The sequence below is a fragment of the Chiloscyllium punctatum genome, chromosome 37, assembly GCF_047496795.1.
Source record: "Chiloscyllium punctatum isolate Juve2018m chromosome 37, sChiPun1.3, whole genome shotgun sequence".
Taxonomy (NCBI): domain Eukaryota; kingdom Metazoa; phylum Chordata; class Chondrichthyes; order Orectolobiformes; family Hemiscylliidae; genus Chiloscyllium; species Chiloscyllium punctatum.
The window spans coordinates 68,876,204-68,894,436 of NC_092775.1; the positions used below are offsets into that span (position 1 = coordinate 68,876,204).

Sequence of the window (18,233 nt, forward strand, 5' to 3'; positions counted from 1 at the left end):
CTGCATAATTGATTGCTGCTATATTCCTAGTGACTGCTTCAACAGTATTAGAGCACTTTTAGAGGTCAGTAGTCATCAAAAGCTATATAAATGCAAGTCTTTCCTTTTTAATTTGCTCAGTGATAAATGGTCGGGGAGTGATTAATCATAATACCAAAAGAGCCACTACATGTTCGTAGATGTATCACTTTATTATTTCCTGTGCTTCCTTTGAAATCAGGAATTATACACAAGGTAGACCAATGGTAGATTTGAACAGGAACACTTAATTGTCAATGCTCACATCCTCCACAGCCAAGTCTAGACTGGACCCAAACTGTGCCCCTCTGGATCACTTGACCAGTTCTCTTAAAAGGGCAATACCCCAACTACATACATAACACCCATGATTTCAGCAGGTCACTCAGGGCAGACTGCAGAAAGCATCTGTTCATGCACCATTGATGAGGGGTCAGAGGAAATGAGCCACAGTTTGGGACTCCGGTGGGAGCAGAGACAAAGGCCAGTGGCAGCAGTGTGCATGAATGGATGAGTGGGCAGAGAGGTTTGTATTGAGAATCAGCCTCCTGTTTTTGCCTGGGAGTAATGGAAAGACCAGGTGGATGAGAGGGAGGTCACAGGGCAGTGGGAGAGAGAGAGATGCTGCTTGGGGGAGACAGAGAGGGATGCTGCAAGGCAGAGAGGTTTACTTCAAACTAAAATAAAGTTCTTTGCATAAAGTATGTTATTTCACATCCTGCAGCGCCATCTTTGGAAAGGTAGCTGCATCCCGTCACTTGAGAAGACAACTGTTTTGTTTCTGCTCTTTGTGCCAACTAGAGTTGGCACTCCTGGGATACACTTTCAATTGGCTGACCCCTTAATGTGAAAGGGACGTCTCCTGGCTGTCGAAACAGACTCTTTAACATGACAATTGGACTTCAGTTCTTAATGATCGAAATGTTAATCACTATTTGTCCATCCTACCAACTGACTCTAACAATTCAAAAATATCCAAACCTTTTTTGTGGTGGCACAGTTGTAATGCCACAGGACTAGTAATCCTGAGGCCCAGGCTAATGCTCTGGGATCATGGCTTGGGAAATGTGAATTCAGTAAACATCTGGAATTAAAAGCTAGCCTGATATCGGTTCACTGATGTCTTTTTGAGAGAAGAGAATCTCTTGTTCACGTCTGACCTATGTGTGCTTGTAGACCCACTGCAATGTGGTTGACTCTGAAATGGGCCCAACAAATTTAAGGGTCTATTGGAGTTAGTGATGCCCACATCCCATGCATGAATAAAAATAAGTGTAATGGATATTGACTCTAAGTTAGCAGATACAGGAAGCATGGTGAAGAATCATACAGTCTGTCCTTAAGTCATGAATGGAATAAATTCTCTGTTTTGGATAATCTCTTGTCAGGAATGAAGCCGCTATAATACAATCCAGACTGTTGGAATAGGAGTGAGAGCAATTAAACCTGAATTAAACGATATGCTTGCAAAGCAACCGAGAAGATAACTAGATTGTTCATCTTTGACAACCTAATTAAGCATCTTTTTGGTGATTTTAGAGGGGAAAAAAGTACATTTTTAAAAATGTGGGTAGGCTGCCTCCAGGTGTTGGAAATTGGAGGCTGGCTGAACTCGGAGGCTCTGGCCCATATCTGTTTCCAACCCCATTAGGGGATTCATTATCTTGCCTGGAGCTTCTTTAGAGCTTTTGAGATTTTTAAACTTCTGTCCTCTCATCATTCTTTGATTAAACGTGAGTACAATATGAATGGTAAATGTCAAATAGATCCTTCATAGCTAAAGTCCTTGGGTTACATTGAGTCTTAGTGGAGATCAAAATGTTTGCTTGTATTGACTTGCCCAAACTTGGTGTGACATTTTTTCTGCATATCGCAGACTATGTGTTGATCTGATTGACGTGGTTAACACGTGAACAGTTGTACTTTAGTGTAGGTACAGGTAAAGTTTAAGGGATTAGAATCTTGAAACTAGAGACCGGCGATTCATGTACAAAATCAGAAACATTTTTTTTCACAGAAAGAACTTTGCGTATGCGGAATTCTCACCTCCAGAAGGTTGTCAATGCTTGGAGAAGATTATAGTCAATATAACTTTGCTAAACAAAGGCATTAAGTAATTTGGTGTTAAGGCAGTTAAATGGAGTTGTATTGTTGGGTTGTTAAGTGTCTTCCTCCCATTCCTATATAGGAGGATATGTTTTGGAGATGAGTCAGTTTCATTCAGAGAAAGTGCCTCCAAGAAAGAAGTTTATTTTTCTTGGCAGAAAAAAGCTTGCCATTAAATTTGCGTGACTGTTTGTTTGTTTATTGCATTCACTATGGAACTCAAAGAACAGTTACTGATGCAAGCTGCAAATACTCCATCTGGAAAGTTGTTTAAGTTCACAATATTTCATATTTTTGTTGAGCTATAGTCTAGTATTCAGTCGATAAAGAAAGAAAATCCATTTCAGTAAATATGCCAATTAACTTATTATGGAAAGAATCTTGCCTGTAGCTTCTTTGGATCTTTGGAGAATGTGTATTTCTGTTTAGGAATACATTCAGGTAATTTTTTTTTGAGATTTTGGCATTTTCTCAGATTAGCATGTGGCATAAGATCTGTATTTGAAAAGACAAAAGAATGTGGTGCGATGGAGAGGGAGTGATTTGAAAACATTTTGAAAGCATCAGCATGATAAATGGATTGGTCTTCTTCCCTGGTGTACAATCCTACACGTACTGTTGTGAAACCTGCAATGTGATGGACTAGCCTCTAAGTCTGCGAATACGTTTTGGTCAAAAAATTGCTAGATGCCCATTGGTTGTTGAACAATATAGTGTCAGGTTCATGGTGTTCTGGTAAGCCTGCTAAAACACTCAGAATTTCTCCAAACTTGTGTTTTCAGCAATTTTTGTCCATTTTCCAGGAGTATAACTACAAATTAGAAATTGGTAAACACCAGCAGATCTGGTTCAGCGCTTATAAACAAACTGTATATTCAATGTCTGCTACCCCAGAATTCAAATGCAGGTCTTAGCTTGGTACCTATGCGTAGCTTACTCTACTCTCGCAGTCAACGTAGGGAAGCAAATGGGCTGAGCAGGCCAAATCAAGAGTAGTAATCCTGGTCTGTCGCGTTGGTTTCTTCACTCCTGCTGATATATGTTGAAATAATTGAGTTCCATAAGTTTCTGTACATCCCATGCAGCTTCCTATGCCAGTGTTCTTGTAAATGCTGTAGTACTTAGGTTGTAGTACTTAGTTTATTGAGATTTTCTAATCAACCTGGTCAGCAATGTTATTACTTAATTCTGGAGCAGGTGGTACTTGAACTCACGTCAGATAGGGGAATTAGCATTGTGTCACAACGGACTCAGTACTTACATTATATCACGAGTTCACAAAAACATTTACTTAAAATATTGATTTTGAATTGTTTAATTAGAATAGATAATTCAAATTAAGCAACAAAATTCAGATTTTCTGTTGTTATTTATATTACTTAAAATTATGTAGTAACTGAAACTTGTAATGCAGAAAATGAATTTGAATTTTTAGTTGTGTGCTGCATAAACTGTTAGTTATGATATTGACTCCAATATACAAATGCTATCTTCTCTGATTCTTTTAAAGGATAAAATGCTGTTCATCTTCTACACATTCTTTTGTATCCTTGTTGCAGATACAGTGTGCAATTGCGTAAAGGTGAGTTATCTTTTCAGCGCCTTAATCTTGGTGAAGTGAGTGAGCAGATGAATTTGACTCCAAATGTGATCTATTTCTCGGATGGTAATGCAAGTGTACACAAGGATGTGGCAAGTGGGTCCTTCACTGTGATCACAAAGAAAAACTGCTACTTGTAAGTAACTTTCATTTAGTGTGTACCACGTGAATAAACTATATTGATAAAATCAGCTGCAATCATTTTCTGGACTGAGCTCTCCAGAGCAACATTTCAATCGGAGCTCTCTTCAATCCTGCTAAAGGGGGCATTAGAGGATTTTAAAATACATTACACAGAATAGATTTTCAAACTGCAGACCTTGGGCCTGAGGGGACCAGTGACGGAATGAAGAGCTGCATTAGGTCATCAGATTTATGTCCTCTCATCTTTTTTATTTATTTGTGTTGGTTAAGTCCTTGCTGTCTTGCTGTTTAGTGAGTGAAACAAAATTCTGCATGGATGTGCATTAAAAGGACAGTAATCTCTTCTGGAAATTAGAAACTGAGGTTCTTAACATACAGTCAATATTTTCAGAGAGCTTCTCTGCAGAATCATTCAATAACCATATAAGTATTATACTACCTATCTTTTCAATTAGAATTCTGACAGACTAATGTTTTATTTCATGAGAAATCTAATCCATTCATTAATATTTAATGCATCTCTTTTTATATTTTATCTGTAGCCACCATGTACTATCCATTCTGCACCAATTAACTGGAACTCCTCCTCCACTTAAACTCCATCATGAATGTTTGATTTGAATTAATGAAACTTGCAAAACATTCAGACTCTCGCATCTTGTTTCGATGACAATGTTTCATTGTTAAAGTTGGCTTCATTATTCTTTTATTTTCAAAAGTTACTATTTGTTTTATCCCCATTTATCAAAATTGACAAAACCTCAACCTCACTAAAACGGAGAATGAATACATTGTTTTCAAGTGTTGTTAATTAATTAATAAAGCTGTGTGGACCAGTTTAGTTGTTTTGCTCTAGGTTTAGGTGCACTATTGGTAATTCATTGAATGGTTGGTTATTTTTACCAGTAAGTATTTGCGGCATTCAGAGGGAAGGTCACTCAATCTGAAACATTAACTCTGATGCTACCAGACCTGCTGAGCTTTTCCAGCAATTTAATGTTTTTGTTTCTGATTGACAGCATCTGCAGTTCTTTTGGTTTTTATTAAGTATTTACAGGCATTAGTTTCCATGGAAATCCTTTTTAAGATTTTTCCAACATTTCTTTGAATAGCGAAACACAGTTATTGTTCTCAAAACATAGCAGTTGCATTCAAAAGATAGTGTGTGCTGTAGTCTTCCTCATCACAGAATTAAAGGTCTCCATCTAGATTCATAAGTTGGTGAGTTTCAACTTGCTTGGACATCTCAGACAAATTGACTGATTTTAATTTTAATTGACAATCTGATAACTTTGCAGTTATAGAGCAGTGTATAAGCATATCCTTTATCCAGCATTCTACTACTTGGAGTCCTCAAGCCTGCTGGGCAGTGTCATCCTGTTCCTCAGCTTGTTAGTGTACTAAGCTCTTAAAGCACTAACGTAAACATCCCCCTTTTCCAAAGATAAAATTATACACAGTAAGAGAGGAAATATGTACACGCTAGGTAATTACACAACAATTTGCACAAAAAATGAGAAATGTAAAATTTTAAGTTTTAGAGTCTTGGTGGCTGTATAATGTTTGGATGGTTTGACAGAGTTTCTGGATCTGGTGATTAGATTACTTACAGTGTGGAAACAGGCCCTTCGGCCCAACAAGTCCACACCGCCCCGCCGAAGCGTAACCCACCCCTACACCTACACCTACATCTACATCTACCCCTTACCTAACACTACGGGCAATTTAGCACGGCCAATTCACCTGACCTGCACATCTTTGGACTGTGGGAGGAAACCAGAGCACCCGGAGGAAACCCACGCAGACACAGGGAGAACGTGCAAACTCCACACAGTCAGTCGCCTGAGGCAGGAATTGAACCCGGGTCTCCGGCGCTGTGAGGTAGCAGTGCTAACCACTGTGCCACCGTGCCACCCAGGTATAACCACCTGGAGATCCAACTTCAAACTTAGTTGTTCTCGACTTGTTCGTAGGTTAGTTTTGTATGTTGTTAAAGTGTTAGTTGTCAAGTGGGCATAAACCAGGAGTCATCCTCACTACAATATCCCAGACCTAACTGTTTCATATATGAATGGCTTGCACTGTCAAAGCATTTTTAGGCTGAATATACCTAATGTGTTCTTGAAGATCTGATCAAAATTAATACAAGAGGTGCACGTCAATATGAAGCAAATTTATTAGCTTAATCTACTTACTATATATTAGAGACATGTGCAAACTAATATGTGAATCTATTTACTTAAACTACATAATATACATATATCTACATATAAATGAGTCTCACACCTCCCTCTATCCAGCAGACACTCGGAGATCTACCTCCAAATCTGTGGCACCAACCTCACAACCCTCAGCCAAATGGTGAAAAGTCTAATGAGTTGGGCAAAGTTCCTGATATTAATACTATTCTGAATCTAAGATTACATTCTGAATCTCCATTTAGTAATGACTGCAGTAATTTTCTAACAGGCTGAAAAGCAAATCCAGGTCGCGCCATATGATGGCACAAGACACTTTTCTCACAAAAAAGAGCAGCAGTACATGGTTATCTCTCAATCAAAAGAGACCGATTTTGCATTGGGTCTGTTTTTCATATACTTGGCAACTTTCCTTCAATTGCCTTAATGGTCTGGTTTGAAGATATTGTTTTAAGTTCAGTACCAAGAAGTCTTATCATAATATGCACGGCGACAAAGCAGGATCTTCAGATTGCTGTGGTGCACCCAAGAGTTCCTACTCTGTATATGGGGTCACCATCACCAGCAGACACCATAACTGGAAGGCAGGTTAGCACAAGCTGTTGCCTGTTGTGGTTTGCTGGGATGTGTGTCAAACTTCCCGAAAGGCAAGGAAGAATGAAGATGGTGCAGATTTGCCTGACCTGCAAGTAAGACAGAAGGTCAGATCATGCATTCTGCCCAAGAAATCTGGTTACCTGAAGAGTTATCCAAAATGTGCATGATGTGAGATCACAATACCTAATGGAGCAAGATTGAGGAGAAACAGAAGTCAAATCAGGGAATGATGTGGGATCTCAACTGTGCATTAAACACACATAAGATACAAATGCACTGAATATTGCACTCATCGTGTCTATCATAGATTCACTTGAAGTGTTCTTTCACTCTTTAACAATTCTACATTTGGTAACAATTGTACATTTTAGGAGCAAATAATCACAAATATAGTGAATAAATCTGTTGTGACTGCTGGACTGGGAGACCGAGGTTCAAGTCTTGTCTGCTGTAGAGGTGTTAATGTTATTACACAACTCTGTAATGTTATAATCAGTTTTATTAATTGTCAGCAGTACATACACATCCAGGAATGTAGTGTAATTCTGTCTCTATGCTGATAGAACAGATCCTGACTGACACACAAACCAGAATATGCTCTCTAGAAACAATATCTTCCAAATGGTGTGGTAAAAATAGTAAATTGTTGAGTTTTTTTTTTGCTCATGTGAATTTGTGATTCAGTTTTTCCAATAGTGGAATTTCGAGTTTCACTTTAGAGCAGGGTTTAGTTGTCTTGGATTCAGTCATACCTGATTCTGCCTTCTTTCTTTAGCATGCACCTAACAGAATTGCACCAGTTTATGTGCTGATGTACATGAGGGTGCAATTCTGTTAGGTGCATGCTAAAAAAAGAAGGCAGAATCAGGTATGACTGAATCCAAGAATACCATTATATTGCATTTTGACCAGCTAGCCGTAAGGCTTCACCTGCATGTGAACATTGCTTTTCCAGAGAAGATCAAAAGATAATATTACATCTTCTCTGAGATACAATAGAGGGTCACCTAAAGCGATATGTAAACTTTTCTCCTGGGTTGAATGGATTTTTGTCACCATTGTTACCTTGTAACAATCCAACCATTGATTACAAGTTCTGTGTCACAGTACCAACCACTGACAGTTGGGTTACAGTGTTGCCACCAATCTTCCTTTTTATATATTTTGAATTAACCTGTTCTGAGATGTTACTACACACTCTTTGGGTCAGTAGGGCCGGATTTAAGTCCCACCTGCTCCAGAATAGGGATATTATCTTTTGCACCACCAGAGGCCCCAATCTGTGTTCCTAGATATTTTCAAATCAATTCGCTTTGTGATGCTATTATATATATCTCTACAGCTGATGGGACTTGAACTCCTTCCTATGCTAAGTTTAAGGGCCTATCTAATTAGCAGTAAACCACTATTAAGTCATACCAAGAAAAGGCATATGTCTCACACAACAATGTGCAGCTTATTGGGTAATAGTAATAGGTACATGTTGCATTCCTTACAGTCCTCATTGGAGATTAATATCAGCATATAGTTCTGGGTGGCCAATTATAAGACATCCAGTGGATGCAGGCATGTACAAAAAGAAATATTAAAGTTAAATTTGTTTTCTTTGTATCCCTGGACTTGATTGTGTTTTTGCTGTACAAATGTTTATTACTATTTCTTAATAATTGTGATAATTTCAAATATTTTTGTAAAGATTAATGCCCCTCAATTTTATCCACTGTCATAATGTATATTAGCACAGAAGATTAACCCTGATCAAAGATTGCCTTTTGTTTCTCATTTGTTGGTCAAACCTAACATGTCAGGAAACAAGAAATATTAGACCACTTTGTACAGACAATTAAATAAAGCTGGGATGATTGGTTAACAGCACCACCTTTTGACAAAACTTTGAAAATGAAGCCATCTCCTGTGGGAGTATACAAGCAGCTCCTTAAATGTTATTGTACATTGTATATATGTGTGTATCTATCATGTAAGTATATCTTTCTCTGAGTGTCAGTTAGAACATTGAAAGGACCTGCTGCATGCCTGAACTTTTAACTTTTAAGAAAACTATGTTTTAGCCTTTCGAACCTGAAATAACACATTCAAAATCATCGTTTGGTTGAATGATATGTCCGTGAAGACTCTAATGCTATTTAGGAACTATTTGTGTGTCAGCTGGAGCTTTCTTGTATCTAAGACTGTTTTTGGGCATGACCACAATCAGAAACAATGATATTATTTAAATTATCAGCATTCTCTGAGTGGGGTGGGGTAGAGTGAGGAATGAGGAGAATTGCCTCGTGGTGCTGTTTAAAGGGGTATCCACTGCCAAGAACCCACAGACATATGTCAATGGCATTTTAACTCAATTTTCCAAACATCCATCACTTTTGTGGGTATAAGTGTTCCCTCACCTCTATCCTGAAAGAGGACTAAAATTTCTTGGCCTTAACTTCCCAAAAATGAGAAATAATTTCTATCTTTCAATCTTATCCATTCTCCATAGAATACTGAAAAGTTTGATAGTTAATCATTTGACCTTCTAAATTCTAGGGAATATAAGACTGTTTCTACAATCTCTTCTCAAAGTTCGATATCTGGAGTCTGGAAGTCATCTTGAAATGCTGCACTTCCCCTGAGGACAATATCTCCTTCCTCAAAATATATCTCAAACTGACTGTGTAATCCAGGTGTAGTTTAACTGTAGTTTTGAATAGCTGAAGCATGATTTCTAATGCCTTTCATTCCAGATACCTTGATAACTCAAATATGCAAAGTCGCCACATACATAGGGTTCATCTTTCTTGACATTATTTTAAGAACTGTTTATGTTACTTCTATCAATGGAAGAAGTTCCCTATTTCTGAAGTATTTAGGAAAGTGGGAAGCTCAATTGTTTTGGAACAGTTTGATAAAGTATGTATTGATTATTATAGTTATAATTTTGTTGCCCAAAATAGTTTGTTTGCTTTTCTTGATCTTAGATTTCGAATACCATTTACTGACCAGATAAGAAGTACAGAAGATGTAACAAGATGCCGGGATGATTGGATTGATGCTATTGATAAGTGCTGTTTGCACTGGAAACGTTTATCGCAAGCACAGCTTGTTGCAGAAAACAATCTAATTGAGGTTATACAAGATATATCATTCCCAAAGGAACCCGCTGATCAAACTGTGTTAAAGCAACTTGACTTACCTACAAACTCAAGTCAGGAAGAGAAAAAAGAACAAAAAGAGGATGGAAGAAAAAAGGCAGAGGATGACGAAGGAACCAAACTTGCATCTCCAATTACAAAAGTGGCTTCAGGATCGCCTTCGGAAACAATTGTTCTTCCCCCTGTAACCCAAAGCCTTCCAGCTGCTACTCCATCACTGCTTTCTCTGTCAGCACCACCTGTTCCTGTACCACCTCCACCTCCAAAGAAGCAATCAACTGGAGTAATAAAAAAGACAAAAGCACTCCATTGGGATGTCATTGCCCCCGAAAAGGTCAGTAGTTTCATCATGATTACTTTTTAATTCTAACATTTTAACGCCAATTAGCAGTTACACCTCAGGATTGGAAAACCTTTTTCCATGATACCTTTTCTCCACAACATCCAATCATATGGGGATGCTTAGATCACATGACCACAGCTTTGGTCTGTTTACGTTGTAACCTGGCTATGTGTATTAGCCTGTTTTATTTCAGTGTTTGTCAAATGAAAGCTTGTCACAGTGAAGTTGTCAATTATTCCTCCAGGTTGGATATAAAAAAAATTCTCTCTTTACAAGTTTTGAAGGAGAAGGGACTTAGGAGGAATGGTGAGGAATGAAAGAAAACAAACTGCTTCCAATAAACAACGTTTTATGGAAAATAATTTGTTCTGATTTTCATCTCTATGCTGGAAATATTTTAAAGAAGCTTTCTGTTAAATGGAAAACTTCAAAATATTTCTGTTTTATGTTGTCCGTTTTTATGATCATTGAATACAAGGAAACAAACATTTACTCAGTCTGTGGTTGTATGTACCTAACAGTCATTGGAGTCAAATACGACTCGAGAAAAAGGTGTTTATGGTTGTTGGTTAGAATATGTTTTGCAGGAACTGTCATGGAAGTATCCATCGCCAAAACTGTTTTATCAAAGGCCTTTGCTCAATGTATGTTCTGATATTGCTTGCTGACTGCACAGCATCCAGATTCATCCACAACTCTTCAGCAGTCCGTGACTGTATGCAGCAATACTTGGATTAGGCTCATCCCTGGGCTGACACAAGGCAAGTAACATGCAAGGCATACAACACCCAGGCAATGACCATATCTTTCAAGTACCAAGGAGGGGTGGCTAGTTACCATTAACCATATAAATAGTCTGACTATAACAGGTCAAAAACAGAGCCACCTGTAATGAGTGACTCAGCTCTTGAAAGTCTGGAGTCTTTCTCTCATCATTCAGGAATATGATGGAATCATCTTGCCAGGATTAGTGCACTACCTGTAGCAGGAAAGTGGATTGAAGATGATCAGATCAGCCAGGATTTCATTGAATAGTGGAGTAGACTCAATGAGCCGAATGACTGACTTCTGCCCCCATGTCTTATGTTCTTATGGATAACATGTGGAACAATGCAACTTCCTTGATGGACACACCATCCAAGATGTTAAATATTCCTCCACCACAGCCACACTGTGGTGCATTGTGCACCATCCACAAGATGCACTACAGAAAATTGCTGAAGCTTCTTTGTAAACACCGTCCATCTGCAACTTCTTTCTTCTAAGCAGAGGACAACAAAAATCCTGGAAGCACATTGGATTTCTTTCAAATGGGGATTAGATTAGATTCCCTACAGTGTGGAAGTAGGCTGTTTGGCCCAACAAGTCCATACCAACCCTCCGAAGAGTAACCACCCAGCCCCATTTCCCCTCTGACTAATGTACCTAACACTATGGGCGATTTAGCATGGCCAATTCACCTGACCTGCATATCTTTGAACTGTGGGAGGAAACCAGAGCGCCCAGAGGAAACTCATGCAGACACAGGGAGAATGTGCAAACTCCACACAGACAGTCACCCGAAACTGGGATCAAACCTGGTACCCTGATGTGTGAGGCAGCAGTGCTAACCATTGAGCCACCGTGGAGGGAACTGGCACCCTAGATAGGAAACTTTGTATCACAGATCAGCTTTAATCATTTTACATTGTTTTTTGAGCTCATTATTGATTATTGAGTGTGGAATTAGTACGTCATTCTGCCAATTGCACCATTGGCTGGAACTTATTTCCAATGATTTGTATACAAGGGTAGTATTGGAAGCAGGATTATTGTCAGCAACATTTTACCACTGGAGCTGGATGCAGGTAAGTGGGAGGGGAATGTGTTGGTTATTGTTGGGGTCATGCTGACAGGCACTGGTAATGTTAATGAGAGGTATCAGGGACTGTGTTGAATAAGATAGGAGTGGGGGAATTAGTGATATTTGTAGCTTTGCAGGGGTACTCTGATTAATATAGGGTTCCCGTAAAGGAGTGAAGCACCCTCCTACTACTTCTTCGTCCTTAGCCTGTGCAATATTTCCGCCGAGTTTCTCACCTGTATCAGCCTCCGCCTACTGCCATTGGGATGGTGACCATTAGTTGGCTATCTAAGGGTCTCATTTGACACAGAGTGGTGGACCATCCAATTCCTGCTTCAGAACATGTCAGCGAGGATAGGATTGGCATATATCTATCAGGAAAGGAGACCATAACATTTTATGGATCTCCACCTGCAAACCAACTTGCAGGGGAAGTAAAAGTCTGCTCCCTCACTAGTTTTACTAAATGTGCCATCCAGGCAACTATCCATTGCTTCATGACTCTGAATGTGATGGAGTAATTATGCCACAGATGCTGTTTTCTGTCTGTGTGCCATATTCCTGTCATTCTAGAGTACAGACTATTAATAATTCTCTTTTGATTTATGTAAGCAAAGAATGACCTTTTTGATTAATTAATGGTATCATTTAAAGCTCTACATGTGGCAAAGTAGATCTCAAGATATTCAAACATATGAGCTTTAGCTTCTTCCTTTTTAAAAGAGATGGTGAGATGGGCAGGTACAGAAATCGGAGTGGTTCTGATTGCAGGAACTCTCTTTTCTGCTTTGGGGCTACAACTGTTCAGAATTAATGAAGGACTTCCTTCTCTGAAGTAAGGTGAATGAGTCTGGATAGTTTCCTCAGTGGATACATATTCGCAATATATTGTCACTAATTCTGGTACAAACTTGACATCAATTTTGGCATCAGGGTAGACAAGTCTGAAGTACAGTTGATTTTTATTATGTGTGCTCCTCTTAGGTCTCTTTTAGGTTCAAGATGCTTGGTTAAGTTAAAATGGTGTAAATGTAAGTGTTTCATACATTGCTAAGATTTTCAGGTTGAAGATCTAGAAGGAACTTACAGGAACCACTACCTGTAAGCCCCACCCCCCCCCTCCCCCCCCCAAGCCATTCACTAACTTTACTTGGAAATGTATTGCCATTTCTTCAGTGTCACTGAGTCAAAATTCTGGAATTCTCTCCCTGAACAACATTGGGGATCATCCCCCAACAACGTATGGACAGCAGAGATTCAAAAAGGCAGCACGTCACCACCTTCTCAAGGACAACTAAGGAAGGGCAATAAACTGCTGGCCAGCCACCAACACCCACACCCCATGAAAATGATTCATATTTAAATGCATTATTGTCTTGCAGAATTCTGCTCTGGGCGCGATATACTTTGAATTTTTAATATTTCTTATGACATTGCTATACTTTTATTTCATAAATATACACACGAAGTATTCTTCAAAAATATATTCTTGTATTTGGTGGTTGGTTAGTTCACTTATTCTGCATTGCAGAGTGATGCTAGGAGCTTAGGTCCCTCATTGACTGAGGTTACAATAAAGGCCCCACCGTCTCAAACTCACCATGGCTCAGGCTAGGTGACCCTTAGCCTTAAACTTGCCATCAGTCATCTTTCTCTAATGAGAGAGCAGCCACAAGGGTCTATGGTTACTTGTCCTTTTTTAATCTTTACTTGAAGAAGGATACATAAAATGGTTTTATGTGAAGTAATTACTGTTGCGTTGAGTCGATTCACTCTTTTTGTTTCAGATTCCGAAATCTATTTGGGGACAAAGCAATGCGGCAAAGGTACAATTGTATTATCCAAAACTTCTTGAGCAGTTTTCTGTGCAAGAGATCCAGGTGCACTCAGCTCCTGACTTTTCAACCCATCAACAAATTCTTCTCAATCAAAAGGTTGCTCACAACTTCAGTAAGTTTGATATTTCTAAGTAAAGTCTTTCTGTTTTCAAAATTTCTTTGCATGACTAAAGTAAGACCTTGCAGTATTAGCAGCTATGGTACAATTACAGTTAGAAATATTGTCTGCGTTATTCTGATGGCTAGATAGATATTGGAGAATCAAAAACTGGATTTGCAAGGTGGGACTGTGTGAAGTTCATGATGCACCTGATTTTGAGGGAACTCCTGGGAAATTGACACTGCTGATGGGCAATTCCCTTACATCTGGAGCCTTCCAAAAAAGCCCTGTTTAAAGCTAGAAACACCTGAGGATTCTGACTCAATTAATGTGATTCAATGTGGCGAGGCCAATTTAGATTTGGTACTGGGTAATGAACCTGGCCAGGTGTTAGATTTGGAGGTAGATTAGATTAGATTACTTACAGTGTGGAAACAGGCCCTTCGGCCCAACAAGTCCACACCGCCCCGCCGAAGCGCAACCCACCCATACCCCTACATCTACCCCATACCTAACACTACGGGCAATTTAGCATGGCCAATTCACCTGACCTGCACATCTTTGGACTGTGGGAGGAAACCGGAGCACCCGGAAGAAACCCACGCAGACACAGGGAGAATGTGCAAACTCCACACAGTCAGTCGCCTGAGGCAGGAATTGAACCCAGGTCTCTGGTGCTGTGAGGCAGCAGTGTTAACCACTGTGCCACCGTGCCGCCCAAAGTAAGTGAGCACTTTTTAGTAATAGTGACCATAATTTGGTTATGTTTACTTTTGTGGTGGAAATGGATAGGTATGCACTGCAGGACAAGAGTTATTGCTGGGGGAAAAGGCAATTAAGATGTGATTAGGCAAAATTTAGGATGGGAAAGGAAACAGCAAGGGATGGGCACAATTGAAATGTGGAGCTTATTCAAAGAACAGCTACTGCGGTCCTTGGTAAGTATGTACCTGTCAGGCAGGGAAAAAGTGGTTGAGTGGGGGATCCATGGTTTACTAAAGAAGTTGAATCTCTTGTCAAGAGGAAGAAGAAGACTATTGTTAGGATGAGACATAAAGGCTCAGTTAGGGGGCTTGAGAGTTACAAGTTAGCCAGGAAAGACCTAAAGAGAGGGCTAAGAAGAGTCAGGAGGGAACATGAGCAATCGTTGGCAGATAGGATCAAGGAAAACCCTAAAGTTTTCTATAGATAGATCAGGAATAAAAGCACATGGAGAAAGATTAAGGATCCAGGATAGTAGTGGGAAATTGTGCATGGAGTCCAAGGAGATAGGGGAAGCGCTAAATAAATATTTTTTGTGAGTATTCACACTAGAAAAAGACAATACTGTTGAGGAGAATACTCAGGTACAGGCTACTGGAATAGATGGGATTGAGGTTCACAAGGAGGAGGTGTGAGCAATTTCAGAAAGTATGAGAATAGATATGTTCCCTGCGTAGAATGGGATTTATCCGAGGATTCTCTGGGAAGCCAGTCAGAGAATGCAGAGCCTTTGGCTTTGATCATTTTGTTGTCCTTGTCTACAGGAACAGTGTCAGAAGACTGGAGGATAGCAAATATTGTCGCCTTGTTCAAGAAGGGAAGTAGAGACAACCCTGGTAATTATAGACCAGTCAGCCTTACTTTGGTTGTGGGCAAAGTGTTGGAAAATATTATAAAAGATAGGATTTATAATCATCTGGAAAGGAATAAGTTGATTAGGGACAGTCAACATAGTTTTGTGAAGGGTAGGTTGTGCCTCACAAACTTTATTGAGTTCTTTGAGATAGTGACCAAACAGGTGGATGAGGGTAAAGCAGTTGATGTGATGTATATGGATTTCAGTAAGGCATTTGATAAGGTTCCCCATGGTAGGCTACTGCACAAAATATGGATTGAGTGTGATTTAGCAGTTTGGATCAGAAATTGGCTAGCTGAAAGAAGACAGAGGGTGGTGGTTGATGGGAAATGTTCATCCTGGAGTTCAGTTACTAGTAGTGTACTGCAAGGATCTATTTTGGGACCGCTGCTATTTGTCATTTTTATACATGACCTATTTGAGCACATAGAAGGATGGGTTAGTAAATTTATGGATGACACTAAGGTTGGTAGAGTTGTGGATAGTGCTGATGGATGTTGTGGGTTACAGAGGGACATAAGTAAGCTGCAAGATGGGCTGAGAGGTGGCAAATGGAGTTTAATGCAGAAAAGTGTGAGGTGATTGACTTTGGAAGGAGCAACAGGAATAAAAAGTACTGGGCTAATGGTAAGATTCTTGGTAGTGTAGATGAGCAGAGAGATCTCTGTGTCCATGTGTGTAGACCCCTGAAAGTTACCACCCAGGTTGATAGGGTTGTTAAGAAGACATAGGGTGAATTAGCTTTTATTAGTAGAGGGATTGAGTTTTGGAGCCACGAGGTCATGCTGCAGATGTACAAAACTCTGGTGTGGCCACACTTGGAGTATTGCGTATTTGTTCTGGTCACTCTATGAAGGATGTGGAAGCTTTGGCAAGTGTTCAGAGAAGATTTACTAGGATGTTGCCTGGTATGGAGGGAAGGTCTTATGAGGGAAGGCTGAGCGACTTGAGGCTGTTGACGTTAGAGAGAGGAAGGTTGAGAGGTGACTTAATTGAGACATGTAAGACAATCAGAGGGTTAGATAGGGTGGACAGTGAGACTCTTTTTCCTCGGATGGTGACAGCTAGCATGATGGGACATAGCTTTAAGTTGAGGGGTGATAGATATAGGACAGATGTCAGAGGTAGATTCTTTTCTCTAGTAGGGGCATGGAACACACTGCCTGCAACAGTAGCAGACTTGCCAACTTTAAGGGCACTTAAATGGTTATTGGATAAACATATGGATGAAAATGGAATAGTGTAGGATAGATAGGCTTCAGAATGGTTCCACAGGATGACGCAACATCAAGGGCCAAAGGGCTGTACTGCACTGCAATGCTATATGTTCTGTAAGCTTAACAATTACAGTGGAAAGTTCAGAGGAGTAAGAACCATCTCGATCTCTTGGGTAACTATCAAACTGAACCGCTGACTCACTGCTCAGCTCGGTGCCAAGTTGGAAGGTTGGATCTGGGATAAGGTGGGGAGGGGAAATGAGGAAACTGGTGAAATCCACATTGATGCCATGTGGTTGGAGGGTTCCAAGGCGGAGGATGAGGCATTCTTCCTCCAAGTGGTAAGAGTTTGAGATGGAAGAGGCCCAGGACCTGCATGTCCTTGGGGGAGTGGGAGAGGGTCTCAAAGTGTTTGGCCACAAGACTGCTTCATGTCCCGGAGAGGTTCTCTGAAATGTCCTTCAAGTAGGCGTCCTGTCTCCCCAATGTAGAGGAGACCTGCCACCACTAGAATTGCAAAACCTGCGCCCACACTTTCCCCCTCACCTCCGTCCAAGGCGCCAAAGGAGCCTTCCACATCCATAGGAGATTTACATGTACTTTCACGCCCATCATTTACTGTATCCATTGCTCCCGATGTGGTCTCCTCTACACTGGGGATACAGAACGCCTACTTGAGGAGTGCTTCAGAGAACATCTCTGGGGAAGATGCACAAAGCAACCCCACTACCCCTGTGGCTGAACACTTTAACACTCTGTCCCACTCCCCCAAGGATATGCAGGTGCTGGGTCTCCTCCATTGCCAAATCCTTTTCACCTGCTGCCTGGAGGAAGAATCCCTCATCTTCCGCCTTGGGACCCTCCAACCTCAAGGGATTAATGTGGATTTCACCAGTTTCCTCATTTCCCCTCCCCCCCCCACCTTATTCCAGATCCAACCTTACAACTTGGCACCACCCTCTTGACCTGTCCTACCTGCCCATCTTCCTTTCCACCTATCCATTTCACCCTCCTCTCTGACCTATCAACTTCACCCCCACCTTCATCTACCTATCGCACTCTCAGATATTTTCCCTCAGTCCCACCCCCTCCCATTTATCTCTCAGCCCCCTTAGCCAATAAGCATCATTCCTAATGAAGACCTTATGCCTGAAATGTCGATTCTCCTGCTGCTCAGATGCTGCCTAACCAGCTGTGTTTTTCCAGCACCACACTCCCCCACATTTATCTTACAAGCTTATCATTTCACAGCATCTTCTGAATTGTCAGCTAGGCATTTAGACTTCAGGATATGTTGCTTAGTGGTACAAAAGGCCACATGGTTTCAACAATGATCTTGTTTTATGCTAGATCTATGGGTCAGGTTAGTAATGGATACCCATGTCCACGAATCTCCAGCGTAGAAGACATCTTAATGAAGGTAGATATTTTGTAATGCGATTGAGGTCAAGAGTAAGGTTTG

General features: G+C 40.4%; 1 protein-coding gene across 1 annotated transcript in view; it reads left to right on the forward strand.

Annotated features, from left to right (window-relative positions):
- LOC140463192 (uncharacterized) overlaps positions 1 to 18,233 on the forward strand; it is a 127,890-nt gene that overhangs the window by 42,038 nt on the left and 67,619 nt on the right. The window contains exons 6-8 of the mRNA XM_072556983.1: positions 3,684 to 3,860; positions 9,639 to 10,146; positions 13,786 to 13,948. Coding sequence (XP_072413084.1) covers positions 3,684 to 3,860; positions 9,639 to 10,146; positions 13,786 to 13,948 — 848 coding nt within the window. The remainder of the gene's footprint in view (positions 1 to 3,683; positions 3,861 to 9,638; positions 10,147 to 13,785; positions 13,949 to 18,233) is intronic.